Source organism: Hoplias malabaricus, chromosome 5, assembly GCF_029633855.1.
Source record: "Hoplias malabaricus isolate fHopMal1 chromosome 5, fHopMal1.hap1, whole genome shotgun sequence".
NCBI classification, from domain to species: Eukaryota; Metazoa; Chordata; class Actinopteri; order Characiformes; family Erythrinidae; genus Hoplias; species Hoplias malabaricus.
Window position 1 is genome coordinate 50,963,034 of NC_089804.1, and position 18,974 is coordinate 50,982,007.

Genomic DNA, 18,974 nt, shown 5'->3' on the forward strand with positions numbered 1-18,974 from the left:
GCAATTAAGTTTTTCACCTTTTTTAAATAATATGAAAAGGTTCAAGAAGTCAGGGGAAATCTTGGTACGTAAAGGCCAAGGGAACAGCTGATGAATATGCATCAAGCTATCAGGCGGTTTTGTTTAAGAAAAAGTCATGGTACTGTGATGGGCATAATAATAATAATAATAATAATAATAATACAGTTTATTTATAAAGTGTTTTAAAGAACAAAAGTGCTGACAATGTTAGGACACAGAACAACGAACATCAGGACAAACAGAATCACAGCAGTACAACTCACTTAACAGAGTTTGCCCCTCCATCAAGAAATGTATTCTATATTATGGAAAGAGGAAGTCATATGTTAATTTTGTGCTGAAACCCGGGCAAAACTCTGGGCAAGAGTCATCTGAGATGGACCAAAACACAGCAGAAACATCTTCTGTGGTCAGATTTCTAATTTCAGCATGTCTCAAGGAAAAACGGATATCTTATTCCATGTGCCAAAGTGAAAAAAGAAAATCATCTGTGATGCCATTGGGGTGCATCAGTGGCAATGTCATGAGTGATCTGCATATATGTCAAGATATCCGTGAGGTGGAGGCTTATATTTACCGGAGCGCCTGCTGGGCCGGACTAGAAGAGGCATATGTGCTTATTGACTGACACCCAATGTTGAAATGCGTGAGTAGGAACTTTTAATTCAGCTGTATTACACAGAGGGAACTTAAGGTGGTGCCACTACACCATTTATTGTTAGTTCAGCCATATTTCACATTCCACTTAGTGAAGTAAATTTGGAACCATCCGGTAGTGACCAGAGGTACTCTTTTCCCTGGAGAAGTACTCTTTTAGGGGCTTAAATAATGAATGTTCAAGGGGTCAGAGAGTTGAGAGCTGAATTGGGACACGGTCGCGCTGCTTCAGCGCTGTAGGTCCACCATCCACCGCGGTGCAGCTCAGTGTTTTACTGGAGCCTTGAACAGAAATGTGTTGAATGTTATTGAGGCTATATTTATCATAGTCTCTTCTTTATGTTTGGAGAATGTTTCTGTGACACAGCCTATTGTTTTCTACTATATATTTAACAAACAGAAATTAATCGTGTCTGTCCCTATAACGACACGAATACAAGGACAAATCTCACTGTTACTGACTTTCTGACGAGTAAATTACTCCAAAATCTCCGGATAATTAAAGCCAAGACACCAGAGCCAGGTGATACACAAAATATATGAGGCTATGAATTAGCTACAGCACCGTTTTATTGGTCAGACCCTTATAGAAATCTAAGTTAGTAATAAATAACTAGTTCCAGCGATGCCCTGTTCCTTTATCAAGTATAGATCACTTGGTTGATAAAACGTTTAGGTGCTTGGTTTTAGAAATTTTCAAAAACAAGTAATAAACAAATTTTATAGTTTATTCTTTGTTATTATTGTAAACAAAAACATTGATACGAAGCACCAAAGCTTCTCCAGATCTTCCAATGACAAGGGTAAGTATTTTGGGCTTTCCTGTTTTTGAAATGCCAGAAAAACCTCAATGGCTATATGGCTAATGGTGGTCCTGCTAAACTAGGCTTGCCTAGGTTCTCTTTACTCTTGTTTTAAGAGATTTATGATGCAGTCAAAACAAAGTATTTTTCCATGAACTCATTTTTCAAAAATGTACTGAAGTATGGCTTAATAGACATAGTGTTAACTTGACTGGCCTGTCTCCATTAAAAATATGTGGCACATCATGAAGAGAAGAATCGAAGAAGGGCGACCACAGGCTGACTAGCATCTCAAGTACTGTATACAGCAAGAAAGTGCAAAAAAGCCCACTTTCCCAACTGCAACGATTAAAACTCCTTCCATACACTATTGATTAAAAAGTATAAGTAAAAAAACACATGACGTGACCCAGTGTCAAACATGCTTCAGCTTATATATATATATATATATGTGTGTGTGTGTGTGTTGCAGGCATAAAGTTCTGTATGTGTTCATATTTAAAGGTGAAGTTCATGATTTTAATCAAAAAACAGTTTTATAAAAACTTTGCTATATCAGGTCATTTAAGGTGGAAATGTCTCTCAAATCCGGACACAGCTAACTGTGTTAGCTGAATGCTAATGCTAAACTGGAGTTACAATTAAGTTTCTTTGGTAATTCTGTGGTAAATAAAAAGTCAAATTTCATCCACGTACGAACAACAGTAATTTTTTTCCCCTCAAGCACACCATTCCACCTTAAAAGACACGGAGCATACAACTGTTTCCCCACAATCGTAGAAGTTCCCTTTTAAAGTTTTTGTATTTTTGCTCCTGCACTCTACCTACATTTGCAGAGTGTAATTAGATTTTGCAGCAATGTCCTGACATCAAGGGGGAAGTGGAGGGAGGGGGAGTGTTGTTTCCTACCCTCCCACATGAGTTGCGTAGTGCAGTTTCTGAAGTGCTGAGCTCAGAGTAGCAATGACAAAGGCTCTATTCTCCTTCTTACAGGTCAGTAAAGTATTACAAGGATTTAATTATAGGTAAAAATATCATCTAGTGTTCCTAAATTGGATTAAGTTTGTTATTGACATCTGTTCAAATATGGAACTCTCCCAACTTTTTAGGAAATTAGTTTATATATGTATTAAATAAATAAGATTTCATTTGTGTCATTACAGTGGTACCTGTCAAAATTTGAGATTGTGTTACAGCAAGTGAACAGTCAGTTCTTGAATCTCGTGTGTTGAAAGCAGAAAAAATAGGCAAGTGAATAGATGAGGGCTTTATTAATAGTTTAAGTTTAGAGGCAGGTGAATTCAAAACGTATGTGGACCATCAATATTACCTGTGTAATTTCCCCCTTGTGGTTACTGTGCCTATTTAACACCAGGGGGCGCCAGAGCAGTAGGAATATGTACTGGTGGCTGTCAATCTTGTAAATAGTCAAAACATGCAGTCTAATGCAACAGCTAATGCTGCTGGTTTATGATAAACTTAAGTTGCACTCCACACTGTATAAATCAACTTGAGCAAGAGCTTGTTTACTTACTGACCTCTGAATACTGTGGAGGTGTCTGTTATTTAGATGTGATTTGTCTTGGTGACTCTCTTACTGTGTAAGAAATCCATGTGCTGAAGAGTCCCATCTGTTTTCACAGATTCGTTACAAAATGTTAAAGATTTGTGCAGCTTGCAGTGATTTTTTTTTTCTTTCCACTGTGCTTTGGAGATGAATAGTGTCTTGTGCACAGAATTCAGGGCCTATGGAATTGCTGCTAGAGCATGCTTTAAGCTCATAAAATATGCATACACTCCTAGCTGCTCATAAGCAAAGATGTCAACACTGTTCTGTTTTTAGAATCATCTTAATAAATAATGCACTATCATGAGTAAGGTGGCTATAAATGTGCATTTCACATCAACTTTTGCTTTTGAGCATTGCTTGAGACAGTACACTTGTATTCGTATTAGACCCCTGTAGGCACTTGGCACTAAGGAAGTAAAGAACATTAGTCAGTGAGAAGGTAGTGTTGTGAGGTATGTCAATATTTTAATTGCAGGTGCTATATGAACATGACGTGTTAAGAGATTTTTACTGCTTTTAATGTCTGAAGTGTGAGAACAGGTAATAAATGAATTGGGAAACTAGACAATGATCACTAAGGAATGCACTAATCAGAATTGTTTTTGGATGTTTTTATTTTAATATCAAATGTTATGTGAATAACTTTCAATGCCAATGTATAACTATAACATTTAGAAAGTGGTGCTTCAGAGTCGTGCAGGACTCTTCTCTCAAACGCAGACGGAGCGATCCTGTTTTTATTCTTTTTTGCGATTTTCTTTTCAGTTTTCACACCCAAAAACAGATAACAGGTCATCTTATGTTTTCTGTTTACCGATTTCAGAATGAAACCCCGAATGGCTGAAAGGTACACACCCTCCATGATTGTTTTTCTAGAGAAGGCTTCTCATAGTAGGCGGGCAGTCAGAAGACCACGAGACATCAGCAAATAGCATTCACTGACAGAAACCCTCATTCATTCATTAAGAATGAAAAAAGCCAGTTTGAGGGCGATATTAAGATCAGTGCACACTCAATTCCTCCCTGAGTTTGCATATTTCACATATGTGCTTGCCCACGGGTTTTTTGCACTTGCCAAATGTTGCATGTTTATATTTTCCACCTAGTGTTTTAGCACTCTCTAGTTTTGATATTGTTGTGGGAACTCATATATCATACTCCGTGTTCTTAGATTGTAAACTCTCTTTTGCATACGGCTGCAACAGCTGTGAATGACCGTGTACTATACAAGTGCAGGACATGGTCAAGAGTAGTGTTTGCATTCATTCGTTTTTAAAGCATCATGTCAGACAGTCACTCAGTGATTAAAAGATTGTGTCCAATCCCTGCTTGTGTGGAATTTTATATAACACCCGTTCTTAAACTGGAGTAGGGTCACTAAGGTGAGTGTGACTTGCTGATTAGATCAGAGACTATGCTGCTCTGTGTCTCCATAATAAAGTTTGATTTGATTTGGAGTCGGCTCCTCCAGATTTTCATTTTTTAAATGCATCTCGTGCCAGCAGAAAAGGTGGAGGTCTAGCTGCTTTGTTCCATGGTTCTTTTCAGTGCAAGCAGTTATCATTTGGAGACTTCACAACATTTGAGAATCTCTGTGTAGTTTTGAAAGGGACACCACAGATATTACTAGTAACTGTCTACAGGCCTCCGAAGTACAGCGCTAATTTTATTGATGAATTTACAGAGATGCTGTCCTTTATTTCTACAGACTTTGACCATTTTGTTATTGCTGGTGACTTTAACATACATATCGACAATCCCAAGGACTGTTTTGCCAAGGAACTACTTGCCATATTGGACTCTTTTGGTCTTTCACAGCATGTTACAGGGAGTACTCATTGTCATGGTCACACGCTGGATATTGTTATCTCAAAGAGTCTCAACATATCAGTGACTGTGAAGGACGTCGCACTGTCAGATCACTACTGTGTGTTCTTTGATATGTGGGCCTCACCAGTCATCAGAGATAGAAGAGTTTGTGTCAAGAAAAGGATTATAAAGGACTGCACAGCTACACTTTTCATGAGTAAATTGTGCACTACACCATGTGAACGATCCAACTCTGTTGATGATTTGCTGAATAGTTTTAATACAAAAATTGTCAGTGTAATGGATGAGATTGCGCCAGTTAAAATGAAGGCCTTGTCTTGCAAACAGAAAGCACCATGGAGAAATGCTTCTGTTGTTCAAATCCAAAAGAGGGAGTGTCGCAAGGCAGAACGCAGATGGCGTAAAACAAGTCTTCATATTCACAAAGAAATCTACAAAGATAGGCTACGTCAATACAACGCGACAATATGCAAAACACGACAATCCTATTTCTCTAGTATCATCAACAATAACACTAACAACAGCAAAATCCTCTTCACCGTGGTCGACAGACTTACTAACTCACCCACACCAATGGCCCCTGAATTAGTATCAACTGAGAGATGTAATGAGTTTGCATTCTTTTTTAACACTAAAATCCAGAATATCAGACAAGCGATTAGTACATCTATATCCAACAATGAGTCTGTACCCTCTCCATCACCTCATAAAAACTCCTTAGTTAAAATGTCAGAGTTCAGTACTGTTGATAGTAATATTTTAACTGACACAGTTAATCATCTCAAATCATCCACTTGCAGTCTTGACACACTACCAACCAATTTTTTAAAGAGTGTGTTTCACACTATAGCACCAGACATACTCCACATTGTAAACACCTCACTCATGTCGGGGGTTTTTCCGAGCTCACTAAAAACTGCAGTTGTAAAGCCTCTTCTAAAAAAGAAAAATTTAGAATCTTCTCTGATAAGTAACTACAGGCCAATTTCTAATCTACCGTTCATGGGCAAAATCATTGAGAAAATAGTTTTCAGGCAAATCACTGGTTTCTTGTCCATAAACAGCAGCCTAGACAAATTCCAGTCCGGGTTCCGGTCTAATCACAGCACTGAGACTGCTCTAATCAAGGTAATTAATGACATCCGCTTAAATACAGAGGCTGGAAAGGTATCTCTTCTATTACTTCTTGACCTTAGTGCTGCCTTTGATACCATTGACCATAAGATTCTTATAGATAGACTCGCAAACTGGGTTGGACTCTCAGGAACAGTCCTGAAGTGGTTCATTTCTTACCTGGAAGGCAGGAACTACTTTGTAGAAATAGAAAATAATATTTCAGAGAACATGCCAGTAACCTGTGGTGTCCCCCAGGGCTCTATTCTTGGTCCACTTTTATTTAATTTATATATGCTTCCTCTTGGCCAGATTCTACAGAACTATGGGCTGTCCTATCACAGCTATGCAGATGATACTCAGATTTACATGGCCCTGTCCCCAAACGACTCTGGCCCAGTTGACTTATTAAGCAAGTGCCTTGAACACATCACAAACTGGATGGGACACAATTTTCTGCAGCTGAATAAAGATAAAACTGAGATTATACTATTTGGGAATAGCACTGAGAGACAAAGATTGGCTACGTATCTGGACTCGAGAGCCCTCAAATCTAAAGAACTGGCTCGCAACCTTGGTGTATCAATGGACTCAGATCTCAGTTTTAGTAGTCATATTAAAGCGGTTACTAGATCAGCATTTTACCATCTTAAGAACATCAGTAAGATTAGAGATTTTCTGACTAAACCAGACCTAGAGAAACTTATCCATGCTTTTATTTCTAGCAGGATTGATTACTGTAATGGTCTCTTAGCTGGACTTCCAAAAAAGACCATTAAACAGCTTCAGCTGATTCAAAATGCAGCTGCCAGAGTTCTCACTCGGAGCAAAAGAAGAGATCATATCACCCCCATCCTCAAATCCTTACACTGGATACCAGTCTGTTATAGAATAGACTTTAAGGTGTTATTACTGGTTTATAAATGTCTCAATGGGGTAGGACCAGCGTATTTATCAGATCTGCTACAGAGATATGAGCCGAGCAGAGATCTCAGATCTTTAGGAACTAGTCAGTTAGTCCTGCCTCGGGTCAAAACTAAACATGGGGAGGCAGCATTTAGCTACTATGCCACTTTTAAATGGAACCAACTGTCTGAGAATATTAGAAGTGCCCCAACGTTAGACACATTTAAATCAAGACTTAAAACTCTCTTGTTTGAGCAGGCTTACAGCTCAGTTTAAAATATTCTGCACTTTTCTGTAACGGCATTTTATTTCTTTTATTTCTTTTCATTTATTGTCATTTTAAATTGTTTTAATCATTTTAATCATTTTACTCTTTTTATGTAATTGTCTTATTGGAATTTATGATTTTACTCTGGCTTTTAATGTAATTTCTTTTTCTGTAAAGCACTTTGAATTGCTTCTGTATGAAAGGTGCTCTATAAATAAACTTGCCTTGCCTTGCCTTGCCTTGCCTTGATTTTATTTGATTGTCTTTGGGTTTTCATGCTGCTCTCCAAAACATTTTCTTTGTTTGTACTGCTCTTGTGTCAGGCAGCACTATGGAGCAAAATTAAGAGCAAGTATAGAAATTATTAAAGGGCTCTGCAGAGAAAGTCGGCTCTTGTGAATCAAGAGCATGGCACAAATCGATAATTCCTTAACCCTTTTTTTTTTTTTTTTTTTTTTTTTTGGTGGGGGCTTATTTTTATGTCGCAGTCCACAGTCAATTACTACAGAGAGGTATTGCTATTTAGAAATATCAGTGTCTTGTGTGTAATGAGACCTGCATAACGACTGAAAGTTCATTGCTGGCCAGCACATTTGGGTGGTTTGTAAGTGTGGATCAGAATAGGCCAGGACTCTAGAGAGGGGATGCTGGGCCTGCTTCTTTCAAGCTCTGTTCAGCTTTTCTCTCATGTAAACAAACATTTGTGAAAGAGAATGTATTGTGTGTGTGAGAGAAGGAATTAGACTTTCTACATTCAAAAGCCTTGTCATATTTGGTTTTGGTCAAATTTGATTCTTCAGATGTAGACAAGTGTGAAATTAGGGAATTGTTTACCGGCTAAGCCACCAGACTAGTTCTGAAAATAATTTCTTCAACTGACTTGAAAGAGTAACACAAGAACTGCCAATTTTGACTGTTTACAAATATATGGGTTAACAAATTTGCATTTGAGTGTGTTTAATTGGCTCATTAGCATATATGTGAATTATGTATTTTTTCCACTGCATTTTTAATTGATTCTGGAGCCTTGAAGTTTTGGTCTGGTGGAAATCTCTACAGAGAAAGGTCTTATAAATATGGGCATGAACTCTATGGTCAGCTTTTAGAAATTTTCTGTAAATAGGTGATTTATGGACACACCATAGTGCCATTCTTCTGTTTGTTTTTCTTTTTTCAATACACTCATAATATGTTAATATATATACATATGTTTTCTCAAATGCAATTTATTATACATAGCATTTATAATGTAAATTACTAGGAGTGAACGGTGCATTTTGAATGGTCAAATTTAACACTATAAATTCAATATAATTTCAATTTCATATATTTTAAAAGTAAGGAAAATTCATAAAGGTCATTTATGTAGAATAAATATTCTATGCTAACCAGACCTTATGCCAGTGACAAAAATATTTAAGAAACATATTATAGATTATTGGTTTTCCTGCTGAAAAAAGGACCTCACACATATTGAGTTTCTGGCTTGTGTTATTTAGATATGAAAGCCCATAAGGGGATGCTGGTGGGAGGAGAGGGTTCAGTGCTGCGGATAAGTGGCCCTGCTGCACTCAGAGAAGAGTACAAAGCCTTTAGCTGGAGTGATAGTGAGTGATGAGGCTGTAAGTGAACCTGTAGGCCCCTCACTGGGCTTTGGGGACAGAACAATGCCGTACAGTGGAGGGTTTCCATGGTGAAGGGGTTGGTGATAGGAAAGAGGAGGAGGTGGGGTCCCGGCGGACGGGGGTTCCATGGTGCCGTGTGACTGGAGGACAGGAACAGGCCTCATTAGGGGGCCTGAAGGCAGCTGGAGTGTTAATTATAGGCGGATGGTGCGAGGGCTACATCGTTAAACCTTTAAGCGGGCTCCTCCCTTCTGAAAACACTGTATGACCACATGTATAGCCATTTAAAGGGCATAACACACATACCGTGCTTTATCCAGTATAAAATCAATGCCACTGCTCTTACACGCTCAACCCTGGTGTTCTAATAGGCAGTGGCTGTCAATATATTGCCCCCAGAGCACTGCAGTGTCTGGGTTTTAGCATCTGTGTTGTGGAGAAATCAAAAGTACAGAACATTCGACTATGTCCCATATTTGGGTTCTCTTCAGCTACTGCAGTAGATGTTTACCACATCAACGTCAACACACCTTTGTCAGCTTTGCTAGACTTTATAATCCTTGCAGACAGGATAATCCTTAATTCCCCTCCTTTCATAACAGCACTGGGACACAAAGGGAGGTCTTAGGACTTTCCACAGCTAAAGACTTTTCACAGTGAAGTGAGTCATGTGTGTGTGTGTGTGTGTAGCCACTGACCTACTATATGTAGTTACACATTAACTACAATTTCCTTGTTAGCATTTAAATCTAATACACAATTGTATTTACCTCTTTAATGTTCAATTTCCGTTCACAATTCTGTGTAGTCCTGGTCAAGGTGGAACCCGGGAAACCAACACAATATTGACTTTGCAGGGGGTCATTAGTTCTTAGATCACCAAAAGTCTTAGAAGTTCACACGACTGACAGTTCAGTTCTATATATTATTTTGAGCTTGGTGACCATGAGGCCTAGGCCCAAGCGTAAACCCAAAAGGCAGCAAGTGCCCCAGCCCCACTTCAAACAAATCAATCTCTGCAAAAATAGGAGTCATTGAAACAATCCATCTTAGACATCTTAGACTAGACAATATAGGTTTGTCCTTTTTAATATGGGATTTCAGGCTTCTGCCACAAACTTAACATACCTGGAGAAGTCAATTAAAGCCCTTCTTTCAGTGGCTAAAGAGGTTTACACTTCTATGTTCAATACAAATGCCAGCATCTGTGTGGATTTCTTATCACCTTGATGGAGATTTCTGATTCCTGAGAGAGGAAGCCCTGGGTAATGTGTCAGTTTGTCCAGATTTAACCGTATTTGTGTTTTTGTGTGTGTGTTTGTGTCAGCTCAGCACACTCATCAACCATGATTTATCACTTCACTTGCTTCCCAAACTGGCCATCTAATTCTGGCTCTGCTACGTTTACTCAACCCCACTGTCTTTTTCCATCCTGCCTCTGTCTGGTGCCATAGCAATTCACTCTGCCTGCTATATCTGTGAATCACGATTACTAGGTTATACCTTTTAACACTTGAGTGTAAAGCAAAATAAATCTTATGTTTTTAGGCTGATGTGAATAATTAGGTGTCAACTAAAGGAAAGACAGAGGCCTTTAATAATAAGAAGAGAGTAAATTAGCTGAAGATCAAATCAGTAATTCCAGCTTTTACTAACTTGGTATCCAGTAAATTTATGTAATTTGCCATTTTAAAATTTAAAGTTATATATAGGGCACTGTGGTTGGAGATGGTGAAGAGGTTACATTATGAGGTGGGAGAGAAGTGTGACAGAGAAAAATAACAGAGAGATGGAGCATGCAGCAGCTGTTTATTCACGAGCGTTAGCTGCCTGACGGGTGATGATGCAATATGATTGGGCTCTGTTGCTAGGCAACAGCTCAGGAGGGTCCTGACGTGTGTGTATATGTGGTGTAGGCTTGAGCTGAGTCCAAACACACAGCCGGCTTCATCCTCCCCTCACATCCCTCAGTGGCAGTGTGAGGGTTTAATACGCAGCTTGTCAGGGGCCACTGTTTGACCCTCTGTGTCATGATCAGACCCTTATGCAAGAGTGGGCACTGTTACATAACAGAGATGAGACTGGATCAGTGTCAAGTAGCCATAGTAACTGATATCAGGCATTTTCATGATGATAATGGCTGTCGATGCTGACAAAGGATAAATATCATTTTAATACACAACATTTCCTCACAGGTGCATTTTTATACATACAGTATTTTTAAAATTTACAGTATGTTAGCAAGCTCCAGTTTCCTCCCACAGTCCAAAAACACACGTTGGTAGGTGGATTGGCGACTCAAGTGTCCATAGGTGTGAGTGAATGTGTGTGCGTCGCACTGTGATGGACTGGCGCCCCCTGGTGTTCCTTTTGCGCCCAATAATTCCGTGTAGGCTCCGGACCCACCGCGACCCTGAACTAGATTCTTAAGGTGGAAGCATCCTTTCTTGGGGCTTTTCAGATGACTTCAGTGATCTTCATTTGCTGTTTTATATTAGGATGACAAGGGAGTACATCAGTGTGGCCCCTGTAAATTAATTAATTAATTACTGCCCTTCTTCATTTTATGTTGCTTGTTACAAATGCCAGGCCATTTTGGTTGCAATGTGTCAAGCTCAATAAACTAATAAGAAAAGAAAGAGCAGATGTTCATGGTTGTAATACATGCATTTCATTTTATGTATCTGAATGTCATGACATTCTCCTTGCTGATTTGAATGTTAGGTAATTTTACTGATGAAAAATGGTGTACGTGTTTAGCCTTTTCAGATGGTAAAAAAGAGCTGTATTCTCCCGAGTATAAAAAGGTCATAACAGATAATAATCCATAGCTGTGCTGCCTTTAAACCACTTCTCAGATGTCCATCTTTTCACCTTATGGTTCTCTTTCACCATAGAAACAGAGGACAAGGAGTCCTTGAAATATCTGTCCTCTTTTCCGGAGCACTTGTTTTACTGTTGGCTTTAAATATTAATTTCCCTACAGTTTGTGGATACTAATATTTCTTGAGCTGATGGTATGACTAATGTGAATTCTCTTATACCTAATGGTAGACTATGTCTTTTCAAGCATAGGTTTTTTGTGTAAAAAAGCGAAAGTCCACACCTCAGGATTTGTGCTTTGTCTTACAGTGGCTTTTACATTTCCATTTTTAAAAAATGTTGTGTTTTGAGAACACGTGTGACACACTGGTTTACAGGTGGATGCAAGAAGAATGAACATAAATTGATTCATCTGTTCATCTTTAACTTGCTCTCTATAGTGACCAAGCCATGCAGGGTAAACAGATCAAATGGACTGACTCAGTTGAGCGAAGCTCTTGCCACGTTAATAGGATTAGCTTAATCCTGTTAATTAAATAAATTAAAATAAAATAAATAAATATATACTATATATCTTTATTCCAGCTCCACACTGAAGTCTACTCTCATGTACAAATTCTTTTTTGAGTACAATTTGTTTGCAGAGTAGCCCTATTTTTTTCAAGTCCCCACTAAACTGTCATATTGTGAATTCTTTAATTTTTTGATGTTTCTACATTTATTTTAATGTGTTATTAATCTGAGGTCCTTCACAGCTCACTGTAAAGCTTTATGTGGTAGTCTAATGTACTCACTGTGTTATCTAAATTGTCACCAAATCTACCAACTGGCCTGGAAATAATGTTAGGGAAACCATAGGCAAGATCCCCATTAAAATAGAAATTTGTATTGAATAAAGTCTGCTGTGCCACTTATTTAATAATGAAAATAATGATAATGAAAAGCATGTTTTTCCTCAGACAAATATCCCCCAAATATTCAACTTCAGTCATTCCAAATTAATGAGAAACATGCATTTGTCATTGTGCAACCATTGTAGTAACCTCAAAGCACACACTAACATCACACTTTAGAGCTAATAATTACCAGTTCAGTACATTTTAATTGTGAGATTAAATGACTCATTTAAATAGAGTACCTGGTTTTAATAGAATGGGGTGTAACGGATGTAGTTTAATGTAGTAATGTAGTGAAGTGCAGATGTAGCTTAGTGTAGATATAGTAAAATGCCCTGGCAACCTCTGTACTACCAGAAGCACTCTTTGAAGTTGAAGCTGTTGCCTGTTCCATATTGACAGAGAGCTGATGAAGGGACTTGAGCAAATGGTTCCAGGCAATAGGGCAAGCCCTCTCCTTCCTTACCGGGGGAGGCCTGTGTGATGTGGAAGGATCTCAGGCATAAAAGGCAGATTGAAGAAACATAAAAGGGCCTCTCAGCATTGCTGCTTATTAAGTTTGGGTCAAGCAGAACCCAGTACAGAAACATCCTAATGATTGCCTCTGATGTGGGCCACGGAGATGACCAATCCTAAATCTCTGTGCCTGGCACAAACTGTGCTATTACATCCTCTGATGGAAAAGCCCCACCCTCTTACACACACACAACCTTGTGGGTGCTCATTTGTTTAATACAAACTGTGGCCTACTTTTATCTTTGCACATAATTAAATCCATCAGACCACAAGGTGTTATGTGAAGCAGTGAAAGCTTTTTATAGCAAAGGTGCAGAAAAATAAGAACAGGCATCTTCATCAGAAGCAGCACTTAAAACGTGTCTTCAAGCAGCATAGCTGCAGAACTGAAAAGGAAGACTCAGATCAAAGATTTATCATCAATAACTCATGTTTAAAGTCTGTCTGATTGTAACCGGTTATAACTCACATTAGCGACACACTGGAAACTGAATTTAAGCACAGAAAGGGACACAAAAGTCTGGCCTTAAGTAAATAGTTTATAAAAAGGGGAGAAAAAATAAGAGTTTATTTTTAGATTTGCTTTTTTATTCTGCTTTTATGAATCTTATGATGAAAGTGATGCAAGTTTTCTCAGTATGAACCTTTATCAACAGCCACACTGAAATTACAAGGGTCGGCAGAGTTTTGGGTCACGGGATACGCTGTTTTTGACTTGGCTGAGAGTGCAGTTGCCTTATTGAGCTGCTGACAAGGACAAATCCGCTTCAGCAAGCAGGTTCGATTAGGACCTGGGACGTTTCCATCAAAGCACAAGAGCCCTTCCTCCATAACAAACCTCCACCACCCCATCATTCAGCCGTTCACCTGGTCTGGAACATTGCTCATGAGCTTGAAGGGGTGTCAAGTGTTTGCTCTGATTATTTACTGTTTTGATGAAATTGTATTTATTAATGCATCATCTTAGAACAGCTGGGACATCAAATCCTGTTTACCTCCCAAACTGAGTTTGTTTTCTGAGCTGAGACAGAATCCGTAATGTAGGATTTGAATTGATTAGCCCTCCCTTCTGAGAATCGAGCCTGATACCTGACTAACATCACAAGTGACATCTTTTATCTTTACCCATCTCTCTCTCTGTATAGTGGCAGAATTTATATATCTATTCCTTCTTCAGGCAGGTATTTTCTTCACTGTGACAGACAGGTACCCACACATTGTTGCTGTTCAAAATAGTAATTTTATAGAGAAGGAAAAACCTTCTTAACGTTTGCTGGAAGTCAGTGTGAAGAGCCCCCCCCCCCCCCCCCCCCCCCCCTATAATTTCTATTGGTCCATTGATTATGACATTTTCACACAGTCTGAGAGACAGCTGCTGTGTTCACGTGTACTAAATTAAAAATCAACAAAAATAGAGATGTGTTTTTATTTTCCACTTAATCAATGTCATGGTCCTTGTGGCATCAGGGCAAGCAAAGATGCCCAGGCACCTCTGTCCCCGGCAATTTCCATCAGCTCTTTTTGAGGATTGCAGGTCAGACTGGGAGTGCCTGGGTATCCCCCAGAAACAGATGGAAACTGCAAGGGACCGAGGTGTCTTCTTCTTCTTCTTCTTCTTCTTTGGTGATGGCAATAGGACATTACCATTGTTATCATTCTCAAATTTGAGTGCTTTGTTCAAGACCTTCGTTCCCATAATGCATAGAGACAAGTGGCTCACTGGATATCCACTATATAGGCCATTATACTATTAAATTAATTTACTTTTACCAGGTGGTTTCCTGAGTTGAATCTATAAGAAAGTTTACCCTTTATATTTGATTAACTTTTTAAAATGTAGTACAGTGATCCCTCGTTTTTGCGGGGGATGCGTTTCAAGATCACCTGTGAAAAACAAATTTCCGCGAAGTACAGGAAAGATTTTTTTTTATGTATTTAACGAGTATTTGGACTTTTAAAACCCTGCCTGTTACTGTTAAAAACCCACCCTTTGCATTAAACAGTCATTCTATAATGTTTTTCAGCTAGAACTACATGTGATATCCTACCAGTTTCTTTAATAGAGTCATTTCTAAGCTGTGATTTAGCATAAGAAAATTTCACTCGGATGTGGATGTGAACAATACATGTACTGTACGTAAGAAACACTTGTAAATGATATATTTTGTCACCTTCAGGCCTAGTCTAATACATGTAAATAATAAAAAAGCCCCCTTGAAAAAACCCGGAAAGTAGCGAATCCGCGAAAGATGAACCACGTAGTAGTGAGAGATTACTGTATATATCTTATTTCTTTTTGTCTGTTTTTAACCTTTGTACAGCTCTGTCGAAAGCCAAAGTTTGGACACACCCTTACCAATGTTTACTTGAGTGTAAATACACATCCACATTTTTATTTGCTGAATTCATCTTATTAGAGGAAAAAGTTGAAGATATTTTGTAGTTTTTTTGCCAGTGTAACAAACTCAGCTAATAGAAATTTTGCTTTAAAATTTGCAAAATTACTTAGCGCCCTGTAGAGAATGTTTCCTCTGTGAATGTCAGTGTAACATGTTATTTGAGAAGGGATGTTTACACTTTTACATGCAACGGTAAACTAGTTCATATTGTTTATTGTGTTTCTAAAATTTTCCATCTGCCAAACTGTTTTTATTATATACGTGTGTTCCCATAGTTTTAAGACGCCCTGTATACATTTTTCTTTAAATTAATTTGTTTTCCAAACGGTATGTGTGCCTCCCAGGTGCAGAAGATGTGGTGATGGCCTTCTCCAGATCAGAGACGGAGGACCGAAGGCAGTGACCCCTCGCCCCCCAGCGGCTCCTCCTATATCTGAACACAACGCAACACAACACTGTTGACTGATGGAGAGGGACAGAACTGAGAGTGAGATGGAGAGGAGCAGGTCTCTACAGCTCACTGCCTACTCTATTCCCCTCTCTCTTCCTCACTCCCCTCCTCTTCCTCACACTAACCGTCACACAGCTGCGAGCCAGCAACCCTGTGCCTCGCTGTCCGAGGAGGTCATGAATAATTAGTCAGTGTGACATTTTGTTTCTTTGTTGTTATTTTTTGTTTGTTTGTTTGTCTCCCCCCACCCCCCACCCCCTTCTTTTTTTTTCATATTTGGTCAGCATCATGCTTCAGACAGTCTGTGTGTTGTGTGTCCATGTCCTGGTCAGAGACTGTATGGACCAAGAGTTTCTTTTGTCTGGTCAAACCATGAGCAAAAATAAGTTTGGATAAGTTAAATAAGGGTTCTCAGTTTTGGGCATGGTGTTTGTTTTTGTTTTGTTCCTCGTTGCTGTATTTTGTATGGGGCTCATTAAGGTGGATATAATGGAAAGTGTTGCATTTCATTTTTTTAATTATTATAAATATTTTACCTTTCAACCAGATTGTTATCCTCACGTCACAATCTCATCACATTAAATGTGCAAGATGTTGAGGAAGCCACTGCACTACATCTTCAAGGACATGGAGTGTGAGAATGCGTGTGAAAATTGTGCTTTTTCGCACAAAAGGTGTATAAGAATTTCCTGACTCATCCAGTAATGTCTCTTTGGGATTGGGGGGGTGGGTGTTGTTTGGATTAATGTGAAATTTCACAATTTTTTTTTTATTATTTTAAAGACATACAAAAAAAAATATTCTAGTGAATGAATTGTGCCAACAGTTACTTTTTATTGTAAACGAATTTTTAAAGATATCTAATGAATGTCTTGAATCCTTATTTATTTTGCAGATTTTAATCTTAAAACTAAAGGTGAACAGTATCCCCTTAGTTTCAGCAAGAAGACATTTTTACACAAGTTGCTGTAGATTAGTTTTTACTGATTCGTAGATCAGTACAATCTCAGCCTTTGGAACACCTGCCATGTATCAGATATTCAGTATGCCCATATGTAGTGTTTCTAGTCCTCTGAGTATTGGCAGTCGAAAAATAAAAAGGGAATCTTTGAAAAGAAAAAAAAACTAAATTAAAATGAACTGCCCAAACCTTTTTTAACTGGAATGTCTGAAAAAATTGTATTCTGATCATTTGTTTCTGCTTCTTTTTTGAAGACATGACGTTATACCGAGTAATTAATATGCGATCATATTTTGTTATCTTGTATAACTTAATTGTAACTTAGTGTTTTGAAATGACGCATGCCTGCTTCGTGGTTTTATGGTGTACCTTGAAGTAGATCTCTGAAGGTCTTAAAAGCCCTGCCACAGTGACCATTATTAAACATTTTTAGATTCTGTTGAAACTAGACCTTTTTTTAATAAACCACAACATGCAATCCATCGTCTTTGGTGTTCTGTTAGGAGTGTAATGATGCATTTAACCCATGATTTGTTCTGTAATAACCATGATTTACATTCTTGTGACTTACATTCTTTTATAGAAGTATAAATCTTTATAAAATGACACTACCAAACTAGTGCTAGGAGGAAGAGGAGAGTTGGCTGCTTTTTACTTTTAAATAATTCAACTACGTTTTCATGTATAATTAAAAGAATGGCAATTTTATAAAATGCCTCATTTGTCAGAGATGCATTGTTACACCCCTACCAGTTGGCAATAAGTCTTTAGCTGTTCCTCTGTGGTTATGGCCCTCTTCAACTTTCTATCTGAACAGCTGTATCACCACTTGCGAGCTTGTTTATGAGACAATGTTTACTGTTGTTTTAAAAACATTTTAAAACCTCATTTGTCTATGCATTTTTTTTTCTTCTAGGATACAATGTATATTTTTGGGCAAATCTAGATGTTCTATGAAATATTCTGAAGCAGTGAGACCCGTGCAGGAGCCTCAAAAAAAAGGTTTTGTTCTAAAATAATACTAAATGTCCTTTAACCTTCAGTTACCTACAATCATGTTTTACTGCACTCGAGGTTTGCTTCCATCTTTCATCCCTGTTTTACATTTCGATTGTCCATGTGTCTATTAAACTTTGTTGTGATGGTATGTTGTATTGTTGGCATTTTAGTTTGATTGTTGTTTTTCTTTACGGCTGCTTCCATGATGTTCAGCCTAATGCTTCCAAAACCTGAACCATTAAAAAAGGTTTAAGCCTAGGAATTGCAGTGTTATTTTGGGGGGCGGCATCTGGGACTTTATTATTATTTTATTTTATTTTATTTTTTGGCCACTGCACGTTCAAAAAACAAGATAAACTGCAATTGGAAGATTATGGTTCTAATTCTGATTGAGAAGCTTTAAGTATTGCATTGTCTTTGTGTAGTTTGGCTAAAGAGTTACACTTTGCGAGTAGTTTTTCTTTAATATATTTACATAGAATCATGCGAGGAGCAAAGTAAAACCTATATTTTTACCTGATGAAAATGGAAAAAAAAAACAATCCTCATTGTTTATATACGTGTTAATATTTGCTTTCTACCTAGTTCATGTCACCTTACAAAACTAGAATCTAGAACCAATAGCAAAGGTTTCATAAACAGCAACGCAAGCATTTGATACCGGGTGAAAATATTGTTCTGTTTTTGTTATGCAAAAAGCACCTGCACTTTATGCACTGAAAAGATGCCCTTATTAAACCAACCATGCAGATTTTACAGAATGCCAGAGTTAACATCTGTTTGTGGTCACTAAGATGTGGACATGGCCAGAACACACTGAATAATAATCATAGCCTAGTTATTACTCATCTTAGTGGAAGATTCATCTCCTCTAGCTCCTGAGACACTAACAGGAAGCCAAACCCTGTGGAGAGAAAGATAACGGCATTAAACCTGAAAAACTGGAGGCACACTTCTATTAAAAGTGTGAAGGTGAAATAATTATGAATAATAAATCAGAGGCATATCATAATGCAACATATAACATGAAATGGAGCGTAATAAATGGCAGTTTGTCCCCCTTTGCAGCACTAAGATTCCCACTCTTCTGGGAAGCCTTAAGATTTTGGAACATTTCTGTAATGATTTGATGTCGC

General features: G+C 38.2%; 1 protein-coding gene across 1 annotated transcript in view; it reads left to right on the forward strand.

Moving 5' to 3' along the window:
- The window catches only part of ctnnbip1 (catenin, beta interacting protein 1), a 32,370-nt gene extending 14,282 nt beyond the window's left edge, over nucleotides 1-18,088 (forward strand). The window contains exon 4 of the mRNA XM_066671839.1: nucleotides 15,772-18,088. Coding sequence (XP_066527936.1) covers nucleotides 15,772-15,830 — 59 coding nt within the window. The 3' untranslated portion in view covers nucleotides 15,831-18,088. The remainder of the gene's footprint in view (nucleotides 1-15,771) is intronic.
- Nucleotides 18,089-18,974: the final 886 nt, after the last annotated feature.